Genomic DNA, 25,712 nt, shown 5'->3' with positions numbered 1-25,712 from the left:
AATGTCATTAACGCCGGTCAAAAAGGGGTAATATGCAGTACAAACACAACATTGGAGCGACATTGTTGTAGACTAGGTTCAAATGACGGTTCCTGAAATAGAAGTGGCTCAACAAACCAGACTCTAAAAAAATATGTTAGAATCGTCTTGGGACACAGTGAATACAAACACACCCCTAAACCAAAAAAAGAAGCGGTTGCATGAATAACGGGAATTACGCTAAGGCGGAAGTCGACGGCAGAAACCATCTTGTTCCGTTAGTTCTATCGATCCAACGCCTCAAACTCCTTGTTCGAAGAGACGCAAGCCCCCCCTAACATCAGAGCCTCCTACCCATTCCCTCTCTGTCTCGCGCACGGGCCGGCGACCGTTAACAAAAGCTAAAGCTCTAGCAGACCCTCCAGCCTAACCCCAGGTTTTATTAATCCTGCTGTGTAACCTTAACCATGGCGGCTAGTGCAAAACGAAAACAAGAGGAGAAACACCTAAAGATGCTGAGAGAAATGACGAGTTTGCCTCCCAACAGAAAGTGCTTTGACTGCGACCAGCGCGGCCCAACCTATGCCAACATGACCGTGGGCTCCTTCGTCTGCACCTCCTGCTCCGGCATCCTGTGAGTATCATGTCGTTGAGTGACCTTAGCGTTAGACATGGCGTACACGATATAACGTTTCTTTACGCTTCAGCCACATTTGGCAACCAAAGCTAGTTAGCCTGCTAGCGCTAAGCTAACGCTAGACAGGTATCGAGGACCGTTTTCCGCCGTGAGTTTCGCTGTTTTGACATTGTCTTGTCTTGCTGACTTGGGCGGGGTACGTTACATCGAGGTGATGGTGTTCAGCACAGTAAGCTGACATTGTAACCATGACTAGGTGCTAGCTAACGTTAGCAAATTAACTTATCTGACACAAGCTAGGTCAGATAAGCCAGCTGCTGCTAACGGTACCAGTTGCTTGCAACGTGTCGGGCGACCACCACCTTTTAACTGAGCTAGCGTTAGTTAATTGAGTCTGCTATGGTTTATCTCCCACATACAAGGACAGATGAATAACGTTGACGTTTTAAATTTTAAATTGTAGTTAACTGTTTTGTTATTATACTCCACAGACCCATACCGAAATGTAAAATGATGGTAGACATCTGGGTGTGGGTAAACGACATTATTCTGAGATGCGACAGGTAATGCAGTACCGGTGTCCATGCCATCATCCGTTGTATTTGGTGAGGTTTAGAAGTATTACACTATTCTCTCTCAGAAATGCACACTGACAAATAACAGCTAGACTTTCACTCGTTTTACAACTGTCTGACCCCAAAAACCTTCTGTGCGACTACACACGTCAGTAGTATACTTCCTACACCAGTTAAATAACCTAACAGCTGCATTGCTGGCTTCAGTGTAGCTTGATGTTTTGACTTTAGATGGCGTTTGACTGACTTCAAGCTTTGCAGCGCAGTTGTGTAACCAAGCATCTGTAGTTTGGGATTAGTGAAGCATTCCCTTACTTTTTCCCAAGATAGCCCACATCAATAAAGCTGTGTAAAGTTGCATGTTGAATAGGTTTTGTGTTGTGGATGTGTGTGATGCAGGCCACATTTAGAAAGAAATATGTTGTGGTATAATGTAGTATTGATAATTGGTTGCAGGTTTGATCCATTGCACAATACATGGCAATCATTCCATTTGATAATGAGTCATCTTTCAATGGAATCATACCATGATTAAATCGTATACATTGTCATATTATGATACATAATTCCATCGTCTGAATTGATAATAAGCATATGCTCAGTCTCATATACTTTCTCAAAAAAATATTTTGAGGGAATATAATTTGAAGATTGCCGTTTTGTTTCTGTATCACCACTCATTTCAATACGATTGACAAACTGTACTCCAACTGGCAACCCTCCAGTCACAAGCTTCTCCAACCTTTTCAGCTACATTACCCAGAATGCCATAGCTCAATACGTAGCTCAGGACAGGGTCGTCTCTGCATAATAATGGCAGAGAATAAGTTGTAAAAGTTCACATGAAACACAAGTGTTGGTTATAATAAATAGTGTGCAATGTGCAGGATTTCATTGATTACCAGATATATATGTGATGTATATCGTTATCAAGATATTAAATGACCTATATCGGGATAGCATTTTGGACCATACTGCCCAACCCTACACTCGTACATCAAGTGCTAAAAGCTACCCAGTTTTCCATTGGTACACCAGTCTAACAAGAAGGACTTTTGATCTAGTTAACAAACATAGCATCATAGTTATAGTTCTGTCTCAATCAGTCATTCTGTTCCTCTCTTTCCCATCTTTGCTAACACATAGTTTATCTCGGTTTGTAAACATACGAGTTATCTTTACTTATAGCCTTTGGTAGTGATAACATTTGAGAAGAGCAAGATGGCCGTGGGTTATAGCTGGTAAATCAATAAGCTGTTCATCCGTCGGCTCCTTGCACTGGTGTTTCTTAATGCTTTATGGAAATCATCCTGTCATTCATTACATGGGAATAATGGTTATTCTAATCATTTTGCAGTGCAAAGGGAAAGTATTTGTTGCTCACTGATGACCGTATAGTTTAATTTGTCGACGGGGGAAGATTACATCATCGACACTCTACTCTGCTCTTTGTCCCACAGACCTTGCCTAGATACAGCCCTCGTGTGACTTGGTTTGTGACCTTAATCTGTACAAACTGTTTTAGCTGAATGTGAAGGTTATTTACTGTAGCATTGAAAAGAATGAGATTCATTATTTTGCTGATGGGCATAGTTTGCCCTCCATTTCTGCGGGGACTTCACTGAGAATGTCCCATCGGCTCACCCTATGGTTTTAGTCTGTAATGTGAGTTAATTGAGTTTTTAAATAGCTTGAGATTACATTTCCTCCCCTCTCTCTCTCCTGTCTTTTTCCACTCAATTTTTACGAAGACAAAGCATGTGTGGAATCTTAGTGGCAGAAATATTTTCAGCAGAAGAGTCTGGGGTTTGAAAGGATTGCCGTCTGTCTGATATATGCAGGAAGCTCGGTGTGATTGTAGGCTCAGGAAGTGGTGTGGCCCCACCGTGCCGCTACATCAGCAGCATGCGTTGTTCTGTGTACCACAGGAAGTGGAAGAGAAGTCACTGTCTGCCTCTCTCTCTTCTTTAATTGTAGGGAGGCAAAGACTTTGTGAGAGAGTGCCTAAGTTTTCACACTCAGTCCTGATGTAGTGTTGTGGTTACTGTCTTGACTTGACTGAGTTATGTTGCTGATTCAAACAGTCTTTTAAGTACATTTGCCCGTTAGAGACTTTGCTGAGGCAATCGTAGAAGTGATTTTTAATTTAAGGAAGTTGTTGTTTCCCCTTTCTCCTTTCATTCGACTTGTGGTCAGTAATATAATTAAAATGTTTATTGGTGATAGCAGGGGTATGACTAACTACCTCATATCAACCCCCCCCCCCCCCCCCCCCCCCCATAGTTGTGGTTGTTTAATGGGTGGAGTTGGAATCTGCTCTGTAAACACATTCCTGATGAAGGTGGAGGCCTTCCCAGGAGGAACGGCACTCACAATGTCTCTTTCTGGAGAATTGCCCGTGGCAGGAAGTAACCCCACTTGGCCTATGTGTTCCCAAGTAAGCAGCGCTCCAACTGTGACGTGACAGAGGTGGGAGGTGTTACTGACACAAAAAGGCCTGGATAATATTGATCATTGGCAAGTTAGCAGATATGACTTTAACTCTAAGCGTGTTTGGATTTCCCGTGCCCCTGACATTTGATTTCTTAATATATTGCAGGGTCTGAAGCCCTGTTGGGTGACAAATTGACGATGGTTTATTTACAAGTATGATTTTCCTAAAAACCAATGTATAGACTCGAACAAAAAGAATCCTTCTCAATCATTAATTATGACCAGCTAGAAGTGTTTGGCGTGTCTTTATGAGAACCTGTCCTTGTTTTTTCTTATTTCGATGTGTTTGGAGCATTTCTCAACATCAACCTCCTATTAAGAAAAACGTAGCGACTTGGTTCCAGATCGTGAGCAGACATTCAAGAGGAAGCTACGGAAATGGCAGACAGCTTGCTGAAAAAACCTGCATGTGGACAAAGATCGCTCGGAAACAAGGGTGAATCTGTGGTTGGTTTTCTACCCCCTCGGGGGGCAATGCGCTGCTGGCATTGAGCCGGTGAAAAAGGCCAACTACTGTATGATGTGGTGTTTCCAAACCTCAACTGACAAACCCGACTCATTCTGCCTTTAATTGTGGAAGACAGTGTGAAAGACTTTCCGGACTTGAAGCTGCAGAGTGAAGGACGATGCATCGCCTCTCCTCTCTTTTCAGACTTGACGTTGCCAGTTTCTCGCACCCTGGAGCCAGTATGCAAATGAACAGAGTTCTCCCGGCTGAGCTGCTCTGATGAAAAGTAGCGGCTAGGTCATAATTATTTTATTGTGCAATATGCGCTACTGTTCTCTGATACACTATGCTACCAATAGACATGATCTGGGGATTGATGAACTTCGCAACCAGGGATGATCAGTGGTTTAATTCATCTTTGTGTTACAGACATTGTTGAAGTGTACTGTATCGTGATGAAAGGTTGTAATGAGACCCTGATAATATCATCACAAATCCTTTTGGACAGTTGGGTAGAGATGCTGTCATCATATTTAGACCTTAAGGGCTATGGCGCTTTCTCCTTGTATGTGACCTAGTTTCATCATCAGACTATCTGATCAGTTACCTACCTCATGGTGCAGGAAAACACATTGAAGCTTTAAGAAATTTAGTAGTTGCATTAAGCTGTTTTCTGTTAGGTTAGTAGCATTATTTTTGGCCTGACATAACTGGCACAAGTCTATAAAGTCTTCCCCCTAAAATAGCCGAAGTAGTTCCCATGGATCTACTTCACGCTTAGGTAGGAACAGAAGGACCGCTCTTGTCATTGTATCCACCTGTTTTCTGTCTTGTAGTTTTGAATGGTAATCCACACGGCTATTGTTTGAAACACTTTGCGGAACCAGTCATCTGATTGGTGGACGTGTAAACAATGGGTGGACATGAGAATGTGTTCTGTAACAGGGGTAACAACGGTGAATAATTTAGCAGTCTTGTCTAGTATTTCACTGCCTTAAGGATCTGACTGCTTTATGTGTAACATTGTGTTTGTAATTGGGACTCTGTGGATCTTATTTCCTAGAGCAGTGGTTCTCAAAACGGGTGCCCCGGGGTGCTTTGAGATATCAGGAAAGTCTTTTTCTGGTCCTGAGGAATACGGTGCTCAGCAGGTTACACTATCGTCACAGTTAAAACATTCTGCTTTGCGTGTTAAATGCTAATTATCGCCTTCACAGACAAAACAGGTGTCGACCTTGAAGCCAGCGCTACATTAGTTTTCACTTACTGCCAGGTTCAGGACAAAATACTCAGGCAGGCCTGGAGCTTAATATAAAAGCCTAAATATGGCTTTTTTCCCCTCTATTACAGTCACCGGGCTTATTTTAATTTGGGCCTTTGTGGCATGAGCTGTGACCTTCTCAAGAAAATGAGCACGGCTTGTGGGCTAATGGGTGTTACTCCATAATGAAAGCTTCTATATTCGGGGACATCACTCGTTCTTTTACTGTACACTGACAACCGCAGTTCAGTCAGTGACAGTTAGGAGAGAGTTTCACCCACTTCCTTTGTTCTGTTTTACGCCCTTTTTTTGTCAGTAGTTTCCTTTGTCATTTCTCTGTAATGCTGTCGTCACACCAGCCAGTTAGCTTGTTGCTAATTAAATAACACTCTCATGAGGGGGGGGGGGGGGGGGGATCTTGACTGTGTCCTAATGACGTCGTCATGTATGTAAAGTGTCTTCAAATGAATCTGACCAGTTTCTATTTCTTCACCTACAGACGAGGACTGAATCCACCTCACAGAGTCAAGTCCATCTCAATGACAACCTTCACGCAACTGGAAATAGAGTTCCTCCAGAAACATGGCAATGAGGTAGGCATCGTCTTAATTCATCATGCAAGTGTTTGGCCCTTCACAAGCAAGACTATAGATGGCCCTGACCCAGAAAAAACTAAGACCGAAATATTTCAAATTTTAGAAAAAAATACATGGTGCCTTAATATTATTGTAGCAGTAATTTAGTGCCATTTTGGGCACGTTTATTTATATAAATATATATATATATATATTACTATTTTATAATTGTTGGGCTCCATGTGATAGATATCATCATTACATGACATGGCAGTTTTTGTAATAACAAGTACTAACAGAATAAATAAATAGATGAAGTTATATAAATAGTTGGAGGTTACAGTCTATATGTTTGTCATTGTCCTCTCCATCATAATCCGAGTAGCACAGCATATTTGTATTGCACAGAGGACCGAAAATGCATCATCATCCACGAGCCATTTCTGGTGAATGGAGTCTGAAATAGAGCAATGCCACATGGGAAGCTCAGCCTATTAAAAGCTGTTGCAGACATGCAGGAGACTCAAGGTTGGAGCTGATGCACACGTCCTTCAAGGCTGCTATATAAACACTACTGCCCCTTTTTGTCTTTACACAGAGAGCACTCAACTCATAACGTTATATTTTCAGCAGTTGCCATTTTCAAAATCCTATTGATTAAAAAGAAAAGGTGAGCCTGTACGTGCTGTGAGTTTGTGCACCAAACCCAGCTAAAGAAATATCCGCAGCAGAGGTTTACAACATAAGAGCCACGCTTGAAGCACTATTGCTTCATCCACAGTGCAGCAGCCTATACCGTGTGCACACACGCATGAAGCCTATAAATCTCTCTCTACAGGATTAGGAAAATACTTTAGGAATGCTATCCAAAACCCAAGGCCAGGGAGAGGTGAGACTTAGACTGATTTCACTATTATCAACTATTCTTTCCAGACTTGGGGCGACTCATGTTTGCCTCTATTTCAAGCACGTTGGAGACGTTCGTCTGTGCACATGAACGGACAGTCGTCTGCAGGTCTAATTTGCACATGATTACAGTTTCTATACATCAGTGAATGCTCTTTTGAACTTGGCTTAAAGGTGATTAACTATATAACTTTGTTTGCCCGTGGCTTATCTTTCGTTTGCTACTATTTCACTTCAGCTTAACCATTTTGAATGGCTAATTATTAAAGGTTGACGATCTTACGAGAGAAATGTTCTACCAAAAATCCCACATCCCGTTACCCCGTGTGTTCCAGGTATGTAAACGGATCTGGCTCGGCATTTACGACGACAGAACCACCTCAATACCAGACTTCAAAGAACCACAGAAGGTCAAGGAGTTCCTTCAAGAGAAATATGAGAAGAAGAGATGGTAAGTCAGTTTTACAAGCTGGCAGTGCGCGATATGAACAATCCTCTGCCAATGTGCACTGCGCAGACACTTTTCTTTGTGTTGTTCTCCTCTCTGGCTTGTAAAAGCCTCACAGGCGGCTCATCGCAGTTAGCCTCAGGCAAGCAACCGCACACCCTTCTTTAAATGCACACAATGTAGATCATTACAGTCAAGCTGCTTCATGTGCAATTCCTAGTCGTTCCATGAAGTTGTATGTTTCATTTTGAGGTTTAGCATAGTTGTTACTGGTGCATTGTGATCGTTGGGTGAAATGACAAATGAGAGCAATTATTTCAGACAAATAAAACTAATGGCGGACAAACAAGTGCCTGTAGTATTGATACTTGCAGATTAGGGTTTGGTCCTAAAAAGTAAATGTGTATTTAGTGAGACTGTTGGTTTATGCAGTTAGACTGTTCCCATACAAAACCGAGATGCATCATTAACACAAATACAGTTGTTTTACTGAGTTTGCAATTACTCAGTCAACTATAATTAATACAACTATTGGTTTAGGTGGTAGTACTTCTGTCATCAGTGTTTCTTTGAAGTCTGATCAAAGGGAGCTGAGCTTGTCTCAACATGCCTACACTCGCTGCAGACGGGCATTTCCTCTCACGTAGGCCATTTTCTTGTAACACGTGGCCTGTCTGCTAGCTGTGAAAAGCATTGCACCCAAATACACACTTACTGTTATCACATTTTGATTCGCAAAATGCTTGTTTTGCCAAAAGGCTGTGATACCATTATTTTTGAAATTGTCACATTGTTTTAACTGTAATCATATTAGCCAGTAGTGTAATGCATGTAATGTGTTTCCTAGGTACGTACCTCCTGAGCAGGCCAAAGTAGTTGCATCCGTCCATGCTTCCATCTCCGGCTCCTCGAACAGCAGCACCAGCAGCACCCCGGAGGTTAGACCACTGAAATCCCTGCTGGGGGAGTCGGCCCCCTCCCTCCACCTCAACAAGAACACCCCACCTAACCAGGTGAGAGTTATGTGATGCACATGATGAAGTTGTTGGCTCATCCATAAAAGACTGGCAAGGTTTAACGATGTACTTACTAAAACAACTTTGACAACAATTTTTGTATCCGTTTTATTGGTTATCAATGAGCAAATATACCCACTGGGATAGATTTCATGCTCTTATATGAACGAAGACACTTTTTGAAGACATAGACTGACAAATACGCGGCCTCTCCAATGGTACAGTCCTTGTCTTCATCTTGTTAAAGGACTCATACACATAGTGCACAGTGATCAGCACATAACTGCAGTTTTATTTTTTAAATATCCATCTGTTGTCTCCACCAGTCTCCAGTGGTGAGCCGTGGACAAACCCATCAGCAGCAGTTCCATGACAAAAGGTTCGACCTCCTCAGTGACTTGGGTGGAGACATCTTCGCTGCCCCGTCCAACATGAACGCAGGCGCCGGCTCCAGTTTTGCTAACTTTGCACATTTCAACAGCCACACAAGTAAGGAACAGACAATTAATTGATTGATTGAATAACTCAAGGCAATAAGTGGATGCAGGATGGGATTGACACATTTGACAAATTTCAGATGAACCTAATTTAAATGTTTGTGTATGTTTGCCTATTTCTGTGGAGAACAGTGTGACAAAACGTGAACTCTAGAGATCAGATAATGAGCAACATGTCAAATGTTAAAAGCTCATGTTAAAAGCTGATGATTGATGTTGCATTCTAATCATCACCTCTTATAAAACAGAGGCAGAATATGTGAAATGTCAGCAGCCATACATTATGGAATAAAAAGCATATTTAATTGTATAGGACAATATCATACAAAGCATTTCAGAGTGATTTGCATAAAAACTAAACGGAAAGAAAAAAGCAGTAAAAATATGAAAATACAAGCATACTGTACTAATACATTTAAGAAAAGGCTTGAGTGAGAATGAAGGTATTACGTTTGGATTTACAAGAACGGTGTTGGAGCAAGTCTGAGATCAGCACGTGAACCGTTCCATTCTTTAGGTGCATAAATACTGAAAGCCATCTCACCTGACTTAGAAAGTGCTTAGGCCACAAAGAGGATATTTCCTCTTTGACCGGAGAGATCAGCTGGGGTTATAAACTGACAGCATGTCTGACATGTACTGTGGAGCCAGACCAGCCGTTGCTTTGTAAACCAAAAGGAGGATTTTGAATTGAATTCTGAAGGCAACCGGTAACCCAGAATGGCTTTGACGTTACATGGTCTGATCTTTTTGTCCTGGTTAGAACTCGTGCAGCTGAGTTGTGGACACTTTGAAATGTATGGATTGATTATATAAATAGTATTAGAGGTGGAATGTGTAATACCTTGCCGCATGCTCCCAACAAAACCGGGGCAGCATTTCACCTCTACTACCAGGTCCACTCAATATGCATTTACAGTTATCAGTTATTAAAAAGAAAAGCAAAACTACGAACAACCGGTCCATCTCCACTGGAGCTCTCGCCCGCTCTCCTCTCTCTCCTGGTGGGGGAACCCACAGTGTCCAATGGGAGAGAGTGAACAACAGACTATCTTGCCGGTGTTTTAAATCTGCATTGCATTTTATTTTCATATGACGCCACTCTCATGATTATCTCTCATATGTAGCACTCAATCCATTGTATTTGTGTTGTAGTCTGTCATCCATGCCTTTTTGTCATTACATGTATAAATCCATTCTATTATCTCATCCATTGTTTTCCTCTCATTGTGTTTTTTTTTTGTTCACCTGTCTGTCCTCGTCCTGACACCACCTCAGCAGCACAGAATGCCAACGCAAACGCAGACTTTGCTAATTTTGATGCATTTGGGAGCACCGCTGGGTCGACAGGTGGTTTCCCCTCCGCACCCCAAGCCCCATTCCACCCCTCAAATACAGGTAGAGCACGTTCCCTTCACTGGACAAGTGGCACACATCCAAATCACATTACTATTGACAATGTACATATAGTATAACACAAAGTAATCAATAGGGATAAGGAGCAAGAGATTGCTGATGCTGGCCAATACACACGCCAACATGTGAATAAGAGGAGTGCTGGCACTTCAAGCACTGCATATAGGCTAAACACTAACAACCTATTTACATGCAGCAGTTTGTCAGCCATGTTTTCTGTCAAGTTTCCATTTGTATTTAACTGTCTTAAACTACTTCCCAAACCTTTCCATATGTGCAATGATCGCCGAGTGTCAAGTGTGGAAGCAGATGGTCACTGTACTTTTCAACTAGACCAAATAAAGTTTTATGACCAAGAATAGAAGCAAAAGTTTACATTTATAAATGCCTTCCAGGCAAATAAAAAAAACAATACATTTTTCTGTCTTCTGAAACAGAAGTTGAACACATGACCTTATGTTAACATGGTATGTGCCATAGGCCAGCGTTTCAGAGGTAATGGAGCATGAGGCATTTTGCACGCCGTTGCAGACTCATTAGAAACATTTACTCTCGGCGCCACATGTAGCATATCTCTATTTTGAAAGCTCATTTTCACATTGATAACTGTTTGGGTTCATACAGGTTACCAACTGTGTGAGAAATCAAAGTGATGGTTGTACACCAGAGCAGTGAACACTTCCTACACTTTAAAAGTGAGTGTTAGGCGATTGGACGAATATATCTCTTGAATATGCAAATTATTTTCCTTTTTTATGAGATGAAAACGTCTAAACATGTAAAGGTCACTGTGCATTCATTAGGCAGAGGATTAAAGTAATATATGTTGTGCAAAACACCAACACGTGTTACTGCTCTAGTGCTGTGTCCTTATGGGAATATTATAGGATTTACATATTGTATATGGGGGCCTTAACATCAGTATTAATATAGGCTGCTGTGGTTTTGGACAGTGTAATTTAGTTGAATCTATGCTTGGCTCCTAAGGCTTTCATTTTAATCACATACGTTGTGTTCTTAAAACATATTCTTCCACAGACTGTTGTCCTTGTCTTACCTGTGTTTGTCATTCTGGTCTATATTTTCCCTCCTCTCTCACATACATTCACAAAAGTGACTGTTCCTCAAACGCACACCTCCCTCTAGTCTCAGGACAGTGTTGAGTGCTATAGTGCCCTCTGCTGGTGTACATTGATAACTTCCTCTGTGGGAAGCTGGACAGTGATATTTTTAGTATGCCTATTGGTTGATGGATAAAGCTCCCATCACTCTAGTGGCTTTGTGAGATAATCCCTTTGTCACAGACACTGAATCACTCTGCTATCTGGCCTAAACTGTCCGTTCTGTTTCATGTGTTTTTTTCACCCTTTTGCTTCAGCAGCACTTGATTTGCTTTGACTTCACTCTCTTCACTTTTTATCTCTGGTTTAGTTGACACCGTTTCTTTTGTTTCTCCGCCCTGTCTTCCATTGCTCATTGCCCCATTTCCTCCCTCCCTCTTTGATTTCTGGCTGCCAGCGTTCACTGTGCTTTCATCCAGCCGCAGTATGGGTGAGTTTGCCACTGGTCTGCCTCTTCAGGTTGCACACAGTAAGTCTCTCTCTCTCTCTCTCTCTGGCCTTGCCCTCTTAACAGCTTTCCACCCTTTTCCACCATCTAATATAGCCGCTCTGTTCCTTCTCTCTCTGGATGTAATGTATGTCTCACTGTAGCTCGTTTTGTGTTTGGAACTCTGAATCGCTGTTGACAACCTCACTGGTTGGAAACAGGGATACAAGGCTTTGATTGTTGCTCACATCATTGTGAACCACTGTTGAGTTTAGACCAAATTGGAGCACATGACAAAGTAACGATGCGAAAGAGAAGAGACACGATAAAAACAGCATAGAACACAATAATAATGTGCCCATGATGACTATAATGATGAGTAACTTTGTCAATTTACAGTATGTAAGAAATAATACATGAAGAAACATGATACCCAATGATTCCTTTGAGGAGAGTTTCTTCAGAAAGGGTTTTTTGGTTTAAGTGTTCGGCTAACAGCCTAAATACCAGGTGTGACCGGTATTCTGAAGCTGTACAATGTTATGTAAACAAGTTCAGTTCTTCAGACCCACTGTTCAGAGAGAGTTTATGACTGCTAATGGCAAATGCTTTAAATGCTTCTTTAAGAGGTAGAATGCCCCTATATTTACTAATTGGATCCCCTAGTACTTGTGGGCGTTCTTATTCTTTAAACAGTGTTTACCAACCTTCTCTCAACATGTTTGTCAGATGCATGTGAGGTTGTACCTGTCCCTTTGCTAAAGGTAGTTAAACTAACAACATTCCACAGAACAAAATAAAACCACTGGTTGAGAATTAACTGGTGTGATGGCTCAACATTGCCGTCCCTTTCAGGATCACAATAACAACCTCTCCTGATTTTCATCTGCAAGCCTTCGTCGATACCTTTTTTTTTTTTTAAAGGGGAGAAGTGCCTTGAATCGGCATTGTTGTCAAACATAAACATACAGTGTGAATCAAATGACGCACAGGTATGTGGAGTGGTCAAATTCTAAGCCATTCTTGAATAGGCTTCTGTGGTTTTTTTTGTCTTTGCTCTTAGAAAGCAATGACTACTGTGTTATTGTTGTTTGGTAACACTCTTAGATGTGGTTGAAAGTGATGCCTACAGGGTGGTGGGCAGACCAAAGATCTTTGACCTTTAATTTGTTTTCCATGCCACTGTTTACACGTGTTGGTTCGTTTTTATCTGTGACTCCCTTTGTTCACAGTATGGTGCTGAGCTCAGATGTAACCAAGACACTCAAGAAAGAGGCTGTTCTGTGCATCTTGTGCCTCAAAAAATGTTCCTTAGGTTCATAGGCTAATGAAGAACCAGCATAGTGCAGTGTTGCAGAGGCCATGTTTTTAGAAGTGTTGCTATCCACCCTATAGATGATGAAGGTAACCCAGCCCGACTTCACCCCCCATGCTGATCCCGTCTTCCGCTCCGCCCTGTAAATGCTGTCACTCAAAACCAGCAATCGAGACCCCTTTTGACTTTGAATCTCTCTCTTTCATGCAGGCAGCGCCTCAGGTGGACTAGCAAATGCCAATTTTGCAAATTTTGACAACTGCCCCAAATCGTGTAGCGCTGACTTTGGATCCTTCAGTTGCTCCTCCCAGAGTAACTCCACAGGAGCCGGCAGAGATGCTGTACAGAGTACTAGCCTCCCTGCCGATAGATACGCAGCCCTGGCTGACCTGGATAATGGGTTTAGCTCTGCCAAAACAGAGCAAGGTAAACTTCTCCTGCCAAGCCTGTTTCATAGATCCTCACTGTAGGGATAGAGGTTAACCAAAAAAAACACAACTAACAACACAAAATCAGGCGCATAGCTTTAAGTCCCTATGAGTCTTCTTCCCAGTGCAGGGACAGACATAGTCTTTCTCATAACAGGGCTGATTGATTGTCTAGCAAACATCGGATTTTTAATCACTTACCTTTTGGCTTAGCCGAGACTTGGATGTATTTTTTTGATGGCCTCTCCTTTTCTCCCCCCAAATCAGCCTGCTGGCCTCAGTACTGCTGAGCCAGCCTGTGTAAAGACAACAGGCCACTGCAAATGATGGAAATCCCTTCTTGCTGTGAAGAATGCTATTTGTATTGGTTTCATTTCACTTGGTCAGAATTCTGGCACTCGGGCATCTGTGAATTATACTGGTTTTAGTTTACAAACTGTATGTATGTGCTAACATTTATATATTCCCCATTGTTTTTAATAGGTTGAATATGGCAGATATCTCCGGACCTTTTTGTTTGTGTCTTTTAAATTTGAGTTTTCCTCTTCGGGTTAGTTGAGTTGAGGTGGATTGAACCTGACTCTGCTGTCCTGTGCTCTTTATTCCAGGAGGTGGGATTCCTGTTGGGGTGAGCTCAGCCGCAGCCGCAGCAGCAGGAGTTTCTGGTTTTCCTCAGAAGCAGTCAGCAATGTCAGCAGGGGGCGACCGCTATGCTGCTCTAGCTGAGCTTGATACTGTCTTTGGCCCCTCGGTCCCTGCCACCAGTGTTTACAACCCCACCAGCACCTCACAAGGGTGAGACACTAACCTAAACACACACACACACACACACACACACACACACACACACACACACACACACACACACACACACACACACACACACACACACACACACACACACACACACACACACACACACACACACACACACACACACACAAGACATTCATTTTAGTCAGAATACATGATCAACAATCTGGTAACTTCACTAACAAATGTACTCCTATCCAAAGCAACCTACAAACATACAGTGACCACACTCCCATCCCACAGGATTGTTTTGGGTCTTCTCTTTGTGCTTCCATGATGAGCTTATGTGTTGACTGTGTTCCACTGCAGGGGTATGTTTGGCCCTGAGACTGGGATGTCAACCGCACACGCACAGCAGGCGCTGCCTGGCATGGCTCAAGGTTTTGGTGGTGAGTGAACCTACAGGGGTGTTTGTGCTAATTGTTCTCTCAAATTTAAATCCGTAATGTTTAAAACCAAGGGGCAGTCCCAGGCTGAGGGACAGAGTACTACAGGTAAATATAGTGTGATCAGTGAGGGTGGATCACTAATCAGTGAAAAATCATCATGGTATTTCACACATGGATACACATTGTGTTTGAAAAGATGTGGACTCTATGTGCTCTAAAATTACAACAGTTTTCCCCCCAAATGTCACCATTTTACTGCCATGAGTTTTGTTGAAGGACACTGAGGTTGAAAAGATCACCAACTGGGCATCATTTATGTGGGAGCGGCATATTGAAATGAGGATCAATGCTTTTGTTTTTAATATGTTTAGGTTGTGCACTTTATTGTTCTGTTTCACACTTGTTTGGTGACTTGATGCCTCTCTCTCCCAACAGCTCAGTCAACTAATCCGTTTGTAGCTGCGCCAGCAACGGCTCCCACCAACCCGTTCCAGAACAACGGCAGAGCAGCTAATATGGCGGCAGCGGCTGCAGCAGCAGCAGCAGGTATGTGTGTGTCTGCGCGGTGTACTATACCTATATGCTGCTGCTGCAGCAGGTATCAATGTATTCAGTTAATGCAGTAGTACAGAATTCTATGAAAATAAAATACAGTTGTGTTACATCATTTAGTGTGTTATTTGTTAGATTTCCTTTGCAATTTACTTATTCTAAAATCACTCATTTAACTTTACTTTAAGTATATTGCTTTCTAACAAACTGCTGATATTAACTTCTTAGTATTTGCATTTGTATGATTGGGTGCCAGCTCCTGTGTAATGTCACATTTTATAGTGTTACGTGCTGTAAAATCTTGTCATAATTCTTTGAATAAATGAAAGTAATAGGTGCAAACCATATTTTTGTATCCCTGTTATTTTGTTGTATGCCTTGAGATGTCTTGTCCAGGCTTGTTTAACCAGTGCCTGTCCTGCTGTGTTGCAGCATCATTTGGCACGGGCTCCATGAGTATGCCCGCTGGATTTGGGAATGCTGCAGCCTTCAACCTCCCCACCAGCTTTAGTGGAACGTTCCAGCAACAGTTTCCTGGCCAGGCTCCCTTTCCTCAGCCTCCTGCGTACCCCCAGCAGCCCAACGGTGTGTGTCGATCATCTGCATCAATAATGCTCAAATTCAAGCTTGCATGTGCATCTGACTGAATGATTGTCACATCACTGCACTTACATCCCTTAAAAATGTCAGTTTGGAGTCATGCTATTCTATTCAATTAGGTTTGCTCACCTGAACCCAAGTGAGTCGTCTTCTAAATGGCAATGTGCATTTCTTTCAGGTGGAGGATTTGCAGCCTTTGGTCAGGCCAAGCCTGTTGCGACTCCTTTCGGGCAGCAAATGGCTGGACCTATGCTCTCTAGCAACCCTTTCCTGGTTAGTGAGAGCGACTTTACAATTATCTGTTTGATACAGAAGAATGAAGGGAACGGTCCCATGAGCAAAGACTATTGCTGATAGAGAATAAGCTGTTACATTATTCCTCATTTTTAGTTCACATCATTGATAACATGACTGTAATAAAACACTAGTGGTTGGGTTAAAGCTGGACAGGGTTATGTTATATTGATGGATAGTGGATTTATTTTGACCCTCCCCTCAATGCTAAGTAGTAATAAGTATGATTTCTGATGTGTTGGTGTATCTCCTTTTCCTTCTAGGGTGCGGGTCCATCTGCACAATATCCAGCAGGAGGCTCTTCAACGAATCCCTTCTTATAGCGATCCATCCAATCCGCTCCACTACAGGGTCAACAACTGGCACGCTTGCACTTATTGCACTGTATGTTTCACACGTAGCTTTAAACACAATGTTTGTAAGGATTTGTATTTTGTATCGCAGTTTGTCACAAATGGAACAATACGACAGACAGTCATGCTGACGCTATCATTGGCTACAAATCAAAGTGATGGTATGTGCAGAGGGAGAGGTTGATCCCCTCGTCTCTATTTAACCTGTGAACTGGCCTGGCCTCTACTGAAACACAATGTATAATCAAACTGGCTGAAAACTTAAGTTATTGCATACAGTATATCCCATTCATCATGCTTCAATTCTGTACATATTAATTTTCTTTTTGGAAATTAGCGCTTTGTGCATATCAGTATTTGTATCTTACACATACGATTTGTTAAGACAGAACTGTTGCTTGGATAAGTTAATTGGTACCGCCACTTACTGTATTTGTGAAGAACCAAACTGTTTATGTGTGCCGGTTCCTTTTAGGTTAACTTGTTCTCACTGATGAAAAAGAAAAAAGAAAAACGGCTATTCTGTTTGCAAGAGATGAAAAGAGTGACTGCTACATCCGGGATGGGCAGGGAACTCGTCTCTCTGCCCGTCCCGTGTCCTGCTGACAGACGCCCAGGTCACAAAGCTCCTGAACTACAGTCAGTCCATAAGTGAATAAAAGGAATGGCTAATGAGGTGAAAACCACTTGCATTGGGTATTAGAGAATTTTAAGTTAATGTGTAAATATATACAGTATATATATAAATATATATAAAAATGAATTTTAAGTAAGAAGAAATGACCAAACCATTCATTTATATTGATGTATGGAGAATCTTGTATATTTGTTTTGTATATATAAAAAAAAAAAGATTTATATTCATGGTGTTGCAGTCAGTAATTTGAAGCTTTTGTGCTTTTATTTCGGCATGTGGCCACTTGGACACAGTGGAGACCAAAAGTGATTATCTCAGCTGGTCCTCGTATTTAGAATCTGTGTTCCTCAGAGTCCGGAGGTTCAGTTTTGACCGGAGGGGCGAACTCGTGGGACTTGTTGCTTCTCTGCGTTCTCCAAATGGTAAACAGTCCCCGAAGTGAAAAAACAACAGCTATGAGTGAGAAGTAGCTGGCGTATATGGTGAACTGCAAAAACAAAAGCGTTTATAACGGTGATGAGTCGACATACAAACAGTTCTGCGACATTTACAGAAGACCTGAATGGCATTTCTCGATCAGACTCCTCACCTGAGGAATGATGCTTAGGCCCAGTCCTCCACTGTCGACCACAACAGAAGTGATGATCGTCTGTAGAGCCAAGGCTCCAAAGTTGTTTGCGCCGAAGACCAGGGCGTATCTTTCCATTGACAGGTCAGCCGCAATCTGGTACCTAATAATGAGTATTGTTTATTTAAGTGCACTTTTCACTGCTCTGTGTTCAATAAAATTGGTCAGAATTATGGTAGAACAACCCCTTTCTTACATGGCTATTGTGATCAGCAGCATGTACAGGCACTTGAAAATGACATAACCACTGTAGCAGACCCAGATGTTGCCGGTGAAGGTCATGAGGAAGAGTGCTGCTGCCCCAACTCCAGAGAAACCACCCAGAGCCAGCTCTCCCCACTGGTCCCATCTCACCTCAGTGAAGCCTATACCGTAAGCTGTTGCTGCACCTGCGAACGATTATTGCAGTAGAGATGACGATTGATTGAGCACTGAGAATATGGGTTTGATATTTATCACCAAAAGCTGTCGACTCATTTCCGTTTTCTAATCGAATCTGTACTTTCAACATGGTATAATAGAAGTTTCCTTTCGTAGGCCGTATTCTGTACTGGAAACCTTAGATCAATATGATTTTGCTTACCCAACAGGTTAGACACTGCCTCCACGCCTCCATTGTAGATGCTGAAGTTCTGAGAAGGCTGCACGTGCTCCCACAGCACCTGCAGGGCGCATTGCAATGATCCTTTAGGTGATTGGAAGTTATTTATTACCAAAGTTGAAGGGATCACTATAAATATGTGCAAACAAAGCAGGTGTGTGGCTTTTTCATTTAAACCTTTTTGTTAATGATTTCTTCACAACTGACCTGAACATAGTTGACAGTCTGGTTATAGCCGCAGGTGGCCATTGCCCACCACACTGACCAGTAGAGCAGCTGTCTGGAGGAATAGCACTGGAGGAAGTCTCTCCACAGCTGGAGGAGGATTTGGCTGCAGCGCTCTGCACCAGCTGACTCCTCGAGGTCCTCAGCCTTGGGCCCTTTCTCATCCGGTCCTGGTGTTGCTTCATCCTCTGTTTCCTCTTTCTCCACCTTCTCGTCTCTCATTTTTTCTAGTGATACTTTTGCTCTGCTTGTGTGTTCTGTTGCATCCCCAGTCACATCCACGTGCCTCTTTGCTATTTTCCGTCCAGTACGTCTGCGGTGAAAGAACATGCTCTGCCGTGGCATTGGCAGGAGGCAGGAGACGAGAAGAGCGACGACAGTGAGGACCAGAGTAAGCATCAAGATGTTGTTATATGACATGAGTTGAAAGCTGACGAGCAGCTGGCCCAGCACAGAGCCCACTGTGCTCCCCAGGAGCTGGACACTGCGGCTGTAAGAGGTGGCCTTCCGATACCTCTTCAGATCCACAACACTGTAAAAAAAAAAAGCAAATTCTAAATGTCATGTCTGTCCTAACAATGCAGTATTCAAACCCCTGACAGTGCTGGTGCCTCGCTCTGTCCTTTGAGCTGCAATATGTGACCTGTAGATGTAGGAGAAGTAGGCCACCTCGCTGGCTGTCACCACCCCGTAGAAGAACTGCATGGCCTGCATGGCTGGCACACTTTTCAGCCAGAGTAGCATCGCTGTGGTGATGACGAGGGTGACACACTGGAACACCACCACAGGCTTGTAACGCAGCCAGTCAGTCAGCAGGAACACCGGCACCAGCACAGATAGGTACGAGTACGTCCACACCGGGAAAATTTGATTGTTTACCTGATGAGGAAAAACCAACAGATGTAATAAACGTTAAAGAGCTATTGCATGAGAGACTGGATCTGTCTTGCCTCATAGCAATAAACAATAAAACAAAGGTTTTATAATCTTGATTGGATTTTTACCACTTAAGTGATAAAGATAGTATTTATATCTTTAGTGTAATTCACCAACTTGATTATTTTGTAATCATTAAACATGCAAATGTAGTTTCTTCAAGCACCATAAGGTCAATAAATTAAGCATTTTAGGTTTGGGTGTCAAGGCCTCAAAGCCGACTAGGCAAACTGAAATACTGTACTTACTTAGCCACGATTACTCTTTTGACTGTCTGATTTACATTATTGCATATTTCTGATTCATGAATTGCTAAAGTAACTTACTCATTTGTGTTATTACCTGTTCTGTTGTCAGATTCTTGTCTGGGCCTGTCAAATATAGGATAAGGAAAGGCTCCAGGGGTTTAACTGTGCTGAAGAATCCGTAAATGCACAGCAGAGTAGTGGGATACCTCCAGTCTGTCCTCCACCTCCTCACTGCCTCCATCTTCTGCCGTTCTTCGTCTCAGGTGTGTATGTATCGATATGTTCCTCTGCGTGCTACTCTTCCCGTCTTGCCTCGTTGACGGAAACCCTTTTGGTTGTCTTAGTATTGAGCTTGTTTTATCAATCAACAACCCGGTCAAAGAGCAGCACAACCCTGATTAAGGTCCAGCTCAAGCCGAGAAACACGTGTCACAGATCAAACAGGAAACCAGACAATTCTCAGGACCTGAACTTTAATGTACTACTATGTACTAATCGGTAATAACACACACCAGTTTTACACTCAGAACTCTTATACTGTTAAAGTACAGGCTTAATATAAGGCTTAGTCCAGTCTTAGTATTATTAAGCCTGGACCCCACTCTAGACCTTCCGTGGTAAATATTAGTACATTTTTCACCCCACATGTATCCCCAGAGAAGGTAGGATAGCAGTTATGAAATGTATGTTGGCACTGAATAAGTATTATTGTGTTTATTGTTATATGTGTATCATTAGCCTTTTGGAGAACCAAGGCTATGAAGGTGTTAAATGGCCTGCATTTAAAAGAAAAAAGCGCTTTTGTAATCTTAGCGACCACTCAAAGCCCTTCGCAACACAAGCCAGCATTCACCCATTCACACACAAATCCACACACACATTCATACACTGGTGGCAGAAGCTGCCATACAAGCTGCCACCTGCTCATCAGGAGTGATGAATATTCACAGGCACACTCACAGCAATTTGGGGTTCAGTACTTTGCCCAAGGACATTGTGACATAGAGACTCCAAGGGCCAGGGATCGCACCGTCAACCTCCTGATTGTGCTTAATGTGGCCCCTGTCTGGTCCTCCGATATGAAATAGTCTAGAGCCACAACTGTTAAAGTATGATTATTTTATTCATCATAAACAAATGGATCAATCACCTTCTCATTTAGTAGTATCAAGAGAACACAAACAGTCTGTTGACCTCGGTCAGAAACGCTCAGCAGAGAAAACCTCCACGCTGGACTCTTGCTCCTTGGTTTCCGTGTGCTCAGGATTGCGTCGATTTATACAGGCGGTGTAGGTCCCTCGAATCAGAAAGAGCACAGAGATGATGGCGTAGTAGCTGCCGTAGATGATGAACTGCAGAGAAAGCCCTCAGTCATCCTCGGCATCATTGTTTTAGTCATTCTATCAATCAATCTTCATTAAACCTGTCTGCATGTAATAGGGAATGATAACCACCGGGTGTCGCCCTCTCCTCACAATCCAGTGTTTGTTGTCCAACCGCTTACATTCTTGATTCGGAGTGACTTCCCTGTGTTCTGCCATTTCATTTCATCGATAAATGAATACTGTGTCTGCACATACCTGTGTCACAATGTCCAGTCCCAGGGCAGCTTCATCAACAACTATAAATGTTACAATTGTCTGCAGTGAAAGGGCTACAAACGTGTTGATCCCGAATGTCAAGGCATAGCACTCCCTGGAGAGGTTGGATGCAATCTGAAATCTAAAATGAAGAAGTGCTTATCATTTCTGAGAGAACTGTGCTGTATGCTTAAACTGTCATAAGCGATGCAAAAATCACATTTCTTGACAGACAATTCATATTTCGGGTCACTTTTCAAGCAAAAAGTGATTAGAGGAGTTGAGTGTGTTCTTTCATGCATCTACAGAGATTGTTTTGATAAACTCTCAGTAACGCTGCAACATAAAAATTGGAGTTGGAGATATTCTACAGTGAACTTACGTTGTGATGGTGATAAGAAACATATAGCAGGACTTGAATATGACATAAGCACCATAACATGCCCAGATACTGCTGGTGAGCGCCATCAGAAACACAGCACCCGTCCCGATGGCTGAGAACAACCCTAATGCCAGCTCTCCCCACACGTCCCAGGTCACCTTGATGTGGGCCACGGAGAAGGCTGCTGCGGCACCTAGCCCGTGAAGAAGAAGGATGAAGCGATTAATCCGTCATTCCAGTGGACACAACCTCCGCTGAGCCTGTGCATCCTTGTTGTGTCATTAATCTTAACAACATTTCTTCCCTTGAACGATAGCACAAATGGCAATTGCAGCTTCTCAACAAAGCTTAATGCACACGCGTGCCTTTGCTGGCCTCCGCAGCCCCCCCTGCCCCCCCCCCCCCCCCCCCCCCCCCCCCCCCCCGCCTATTATGATTTCACCCAGCTCTGGGAATCAACTATCAGCAATAATCCGAGAATCTATTACCGCTCTATATCTCCTTAATTGAAGCAATTACTCTTCTTCTTCTCATGCTGAGCCAGGTTGGGTGGAAGCCAACAGGACCATGATGCTGCTATTCCCTTTCAAAATCAATACACATTTTCCATTTAATCAGGTACCCCGTACAACCAAGAATAGCTTGGTTGTTTTCTTTGGATTGGAAGTTGTTATAGGACTATGTGCCATCAGCCTTTAATAACCTTGTTAAATTGTGTTTTGTTCTATATATTGTGGTTGTGCTGCAGTGTCCTGCCCTCCCGTGTTAATTGAACTTCTGGTTCAATCAGTCATCCCCTGCTTCTGTGAAACTCTTCTTCTGTGAGATTAAAGGGTCCCAAAGCAACCTTCCCTCTTTCATTACATGTTGGGGACATTATTCTGAGAAAACTTAAATCTTTAGTTTATGATTGATGTAATGGTATTGATGGTACAATACCATTTTTGGATGCTTGTATTTATTTGAAGCTGGTGATATTTATGTTATGTTATTATCAACAAAAACCAACAATATGTTAGTCCGTCAGTACTTTGAGTTCCCAAACCTGTGACCCACAGCCTATTCTTTTCTATTGAAGATGTAAAAAAAATCAGGTTAAAAAAAGGGAAACAAATATATAGTTTTATCTTTTAAAAATGACACATTTTCATAAAACAGCTTTACATATCATCCAGTGCAACAGTGGAGCTTATTGATGTGTTTCAATCGTTTTTGGGCAACAATGGTGGTCCACGGCATAGAGGAACAAGATTTATCAATGCTCGGCAACACAACAATAATTATTAGTTGGATACATTCATTGTAAATGTTGTTCTTTTTATGGTATGTGTTGATATTAACACACATCTAGAACATCACCAGACTTATGCATGAAGAACTGTATATGATGATACTGAATTAGCTCAAGTATGATTTTATCAGAAATGGGAAAAACATTTTTTTTTGTCTTTCTGTATGATTTTCTCTCACACACACACACACACACCTACAACCAGTCTTACCCACAAGGGAGCACGCAGCCTCTACACCTCCGTTGTAGATGGATGATGTGGCAGATGGTTCTATATGGTCCCACATTAGCTGGATGTAGTTGAAAACCTGCACGTAGCCAGCTGTGGCAAGAGCCCACCACAGAGACCAGTAGATTAAATTCCTGCATGGAGGTAATTAATAAAACAGATTGTCACCGTGATTGTAATTGGAAAGATATCCTACAATCTAAAAAAAAAGTACTACTATACGACTACATTATAGAAAAACACCACAGTGAATAATCGTCTCATTTGTTCAATTGCTTTAACAAAATACATTAAACTATGGTCCAGGACAAAATGTGCAATAGGTGTGTGCTCAGCAGATCAGTACTTAAAGTGTGACGTGTATTGATGAGTAAAGTAAATGCCTGGAAGAATAGGACTCCCTGAAGCTTCGCCAAAGTAGATTGCCTGCAGTGGCCACATTCTTCCTGCTGCAGCAGCCAGCACTGCCATTATGCTCCATCTTCTCCTTCACGTAGCCAGCTTCGTCCTTCTCCACCACTGGTTCCTCAGGCCCGTCCAGTCCCAGAGGCCCCTCCTGCTGGGACTGCGGGACCAGAGCTGCTGCTTTTTCCCCCTTGAAGAACATGCTCCTCTGGGGCATAGGCAACCAGAAGGAGATGAGAAAAGCCACGCTTACATTCCCCAGAGTGATAGCATTGATGTAGAAGTAGTCTATTCCTGTCGATTACAGTTCAAACGTTGTCAGTGTTTGCTCAAATTGCTTAAGACTTTTTGAAATTGGAGATGTTCTGTCTTGAAGAGTGTTCTTCATGTTAATAAAGAGACTTAATAATCATTTCAATTTTTTTCTTTCATTGCTTATTATAGGCTAGGATGACCTACCTGCCAGAGAGACCAGCATTTGGCCCAAGCTGGCACCAAATGTATATCCAGCCAGCATTGCACTTCGCAGGTAACCGGTGGCTCTTTGGTAATTCTCAACAGGAATCACACTGTAAATGTAGGAAAAGTAGGCCACCTCTGTGGAAGTCACTACAGCATAGTTGACCTGTTGGTGGGATGGAACAGTTTTAAAGAGATTGCTGCCAAAGCCCCTTGTACCAGTAATGCATAACATAATGCGATCTATCTTTAGAAGTTATTCTTTAGTTATATGCAACAGTGCAACTATGTCTGTTAACAGTGGGAGGATAGTAGCTAGCGTTATCTAAATAAAATATTTTTTTAATAAACTTCAAGTGCATTCCAGGATCCCAAGTGCTGCAGCTTTGATTATTCAGAATAAAACTTTACTGTTGCATAAAGAACATTTATACTATTCAACTCTTTTCAAACCTATTTAATACATTTTTCAGTGGACCTGAAGGAAGACCATAGCAGGCAGACCCGGGGCAAAGCAGAGCAGGACATAGTTGGTGACCAGGAAGAGCCCCTGCACCACAATGAGGGGCTTGTGCCTCAGGAAGTCAGTCAGGAGGAAGACGGGGAAAAGGAAGGCGAGGTAGGAGTACGTCCAGATAGGGAACAGGTAGTTTGTCACCTGCAAGAAACTACAATCCTGATCCAGACACAGTTTCTGCCTCTCACCCAAAATAAAAATAATGGTACCTAATAAAAATTACACGTGTAGATGTTCATAACAGTATGTATTCGTCTGCCAAGCTTACCACTTCTCCAGAGATGTTCTTGTTTGGTCCAATTAGGTATGGTGTGAGGAAGGGCTCTGCTACTCTGCAGTTAGCAAAAAACCCATAGAGTGACAGGACAGCAGTCGGGTAAGCCCAGCTGGACGCCCTCAGTTTGGCACAAATGCCCATGTTTTTACCTCTGCAGAATTTCCAAGAGAGATCGTCTTTTGTTTTTATTTCCAGGAGCGTTGCCTGAGCACCTTGTTCTGTGGTGCAAGTCAGGCTACCTGGACTTTTCCTCAGTTTATTGACCATAGGCTATCAGTGTTCATAGTAGCTAGAATATGCACTCTTAGCCTAATCTTTATGATCTGCATGTGTCACAGTTTATGAGCAATAGACTTCAACCTGTTAGGAAAAAGGATTGCTGAGAGGTACAAGGTATTGAGCAGCCGGACGGAAATTGGCATGAAAAAGTCATGTTTAGTAACCTCAGCACATATTCCTCGTATATTCCTCTCATACTAGTAGGCAACATACATCACTGGCTACTCACAAAAAACTCAAGAAATTCAGGCAAGAGCTGGAATGATATGGGGGCCCAACTTTTTTAAAGGGCCCCCTTTTTAATACTTCATCTCCTTGTGCAATGCACCCAGAATGTGCAAATAAGAGAGCAGTAACTAACATCTTATTCGCTTTAGCCAAGTTGACGTTCGAGTCCTGGAAACGTTTCCCCTATGATCGTACTGCGCATGCGTTGTGAGTGCACGCGGCATGCGCCTCGAGTCCGTCGTCCTGG

The 25,712-nt window shown here is 42.5% G+C and overlaps 3 protein-coding genes across 7 annotated transcripts; 1 reads left to right on the top strand and 2 right to left on the bottom strand.

The window, feature by feature from the left end:
* The first annotated feature begins 325 nt into the window (after positions 1–325).
* Positions 326–17,403, top strand: agfg1a (ArfGAP with FG repeats 1a). Of its 5 annotated transcripts, none has more exons than XM_079166990.1 (13): positions 326–613; positions 5,893–5,986; positions 7,210–7,325; positions 8,170–8,335; positions 8,665–8,827; positions 10,117–10,233; positions 13,325–13,540; positions 14,151–14,337; positions 14,665–14,744; positions 15,180–15,290; positions 15,729–15,881; positions 16,075–16,169; positions 16,454–17,403. In XM_079166990.1, the coding sequence occupies exons 1-13, from the start codon at positions 447–449 to the stop codon at positions 16,511–16,513; spliced, it is 1,725 nt and encodes a 574-aa protein (XP_079023116.1). In that variant the 5' UTR covers positions 326–446; the 3' UTR covers positions 16,514–17,403. The 5 variants fall into 5 exon arrangements, with proteins under 5 accessions (XP_079023116.1, XP_079023115.1, XP_079023119.1 ...); XM_079166989.1 differs by having other exon boundaries at positions 10,114–10,233; XM_079166991.1 differs by lacking the exon at positions 326–613 and adding an exon at positions 1,115–1,221 and having other exon boundaries at positions 10,114–10,233.
* slc19a3a (solute carrier family 19 member 3a) lies at positions 17,359–20,133 on the bottom strand. The gene is made up of 7 exons (XM_079166996.1): positions 19,913–20,133; positions 19,278–19,513; positions 18,617–19,166; positions 18,392–18,470; positions 18,005–18,197; positions 17,770–17,911; positions 17,359–17,667 (listed from the first exon to the last, which is right to left on the bottom strand). The coding sequence occupies exons 1-7, from the start codon at positions 20,057–20,059 to the stop codon at positions 17,512–17,514; spliced, it is 1,503 nt and encodes a 500-aa protein (XP_079023122.1). The 5' UTR covers positions 20,060–20,133; the 3' UTR covers positions 17,359–17,511.
* An 809-nt stretch (positions 20,134–20,942) lies between these two features.
* slc19a3b (solute carrier family 19 member 3b) lies at positions 20,943–25,175 on the bottom strand. The gene is made up of 8 exons (XM_079166500.1): positions 24,950–25,175; positions 24,643–24,822; positions 24,165–24,330; positions 23,684–23,999; positions 23,283–23,434; positions 21,781–21,973; positions 21,399–21,540; positions 20,943–21,170 (listed from the first exon to the last, which is right to left on the bottom strand). The coding sequence occupies exons 1-8, from the start codon at positions 25,097–25,099 to the stop codon at positions 21,018–21,020; spliced, it is 1,452 nt and encodes a 483-aa protein (XP_079022626.1). The 5' UTR covers positions 25,100–25,175; the 3' UTR covers positions 20,943–21,017.
* Positions 25,176–25,712: the final 537 nt, after the last annotated feature.

Source organism: Pholis gunnellus, assembly GCF_910591455.1.
Source record: "Pholis gunnellus genome assembly, chromosome: 9".
Classification (NCBI taxonomy): Eukaryota; Metazoa; Chordata; class Actinopteri; order Perciformes; family Pholidae; genus Pholis; species Pholis gunnellus.
Note: the sequence above shows the minus strand (reverse complement) of the source record. Positions and strands in the feature narration are given on the sequence as shown.

Excerpts from the sequence above, each read along its gene's own strand:
- slc19a3a (XM_079166996.1), bottom strand. The coding sequence starts at position 20,059 with ATGGAGGCAGTGAGGAGGTGGAGGACAGACTGGAGGTATCCCACTACT. Across the intron at positions 19,514-19,912 it reads AGAATCTGACAACAGAACAG|GTAAACAATCAAATTTTCCC; the intron begins GTAATAACACAA and ends TTTCCTCATCAG. Across the intron at positions 19,167-19,277 it reads TACTTCTCCTACATCTACAG|TGTTGTGGATCTGAAGAGGT; the intron begins GTCACATATTGC and ends TTTTTTTTACAG.
- agfg1a (XM_079166989.1), top strand. The coding sequence starts at position 447 with ATGGCGGCTAGTGCAAAACGAAAACAAGAGGAGAAACACCTAAAGATG. Across the intron at positions 14,745-15,179 it reads CATGGCTCAAGGTTTTGGTG|CTCAGTCAACTAATCCGTTT; the intron begins GTGAGTGAACCT and ends CTCTCCCAACAG. Across the intron at positions 16,170-16,453 it reads TCTCTAGCAACCCTTTCCTG|GGTGCGGGTCCATCTGCACA; the intron begins GTTAGTGAGAGC and ends TTTTCCTTCTAG.
- slc19a3b (XM_079166500.1), bottom strand. The coding sequence starts at position 25,099 with ATGGGCATTTGTGCCAAACTGAGGGCGTCCAGCTGGGCTTACCCGACT. Across the intron at positions 24,331-24,642 it reads CTGCTATGGTCTTCCTTCAG|GTCAACTATGCTGTAGTGAC; the intron begins GTCCACTGAAAA and ends TCCCACCAACAG. Across the intron at positions 21,541-21,780 it reads TTTCTTATCACCATCACAAC|ATTTCAGATTGCATCCAACC; the intron begins GTAAGTTCACTG and ends TCTTCATTTTAG.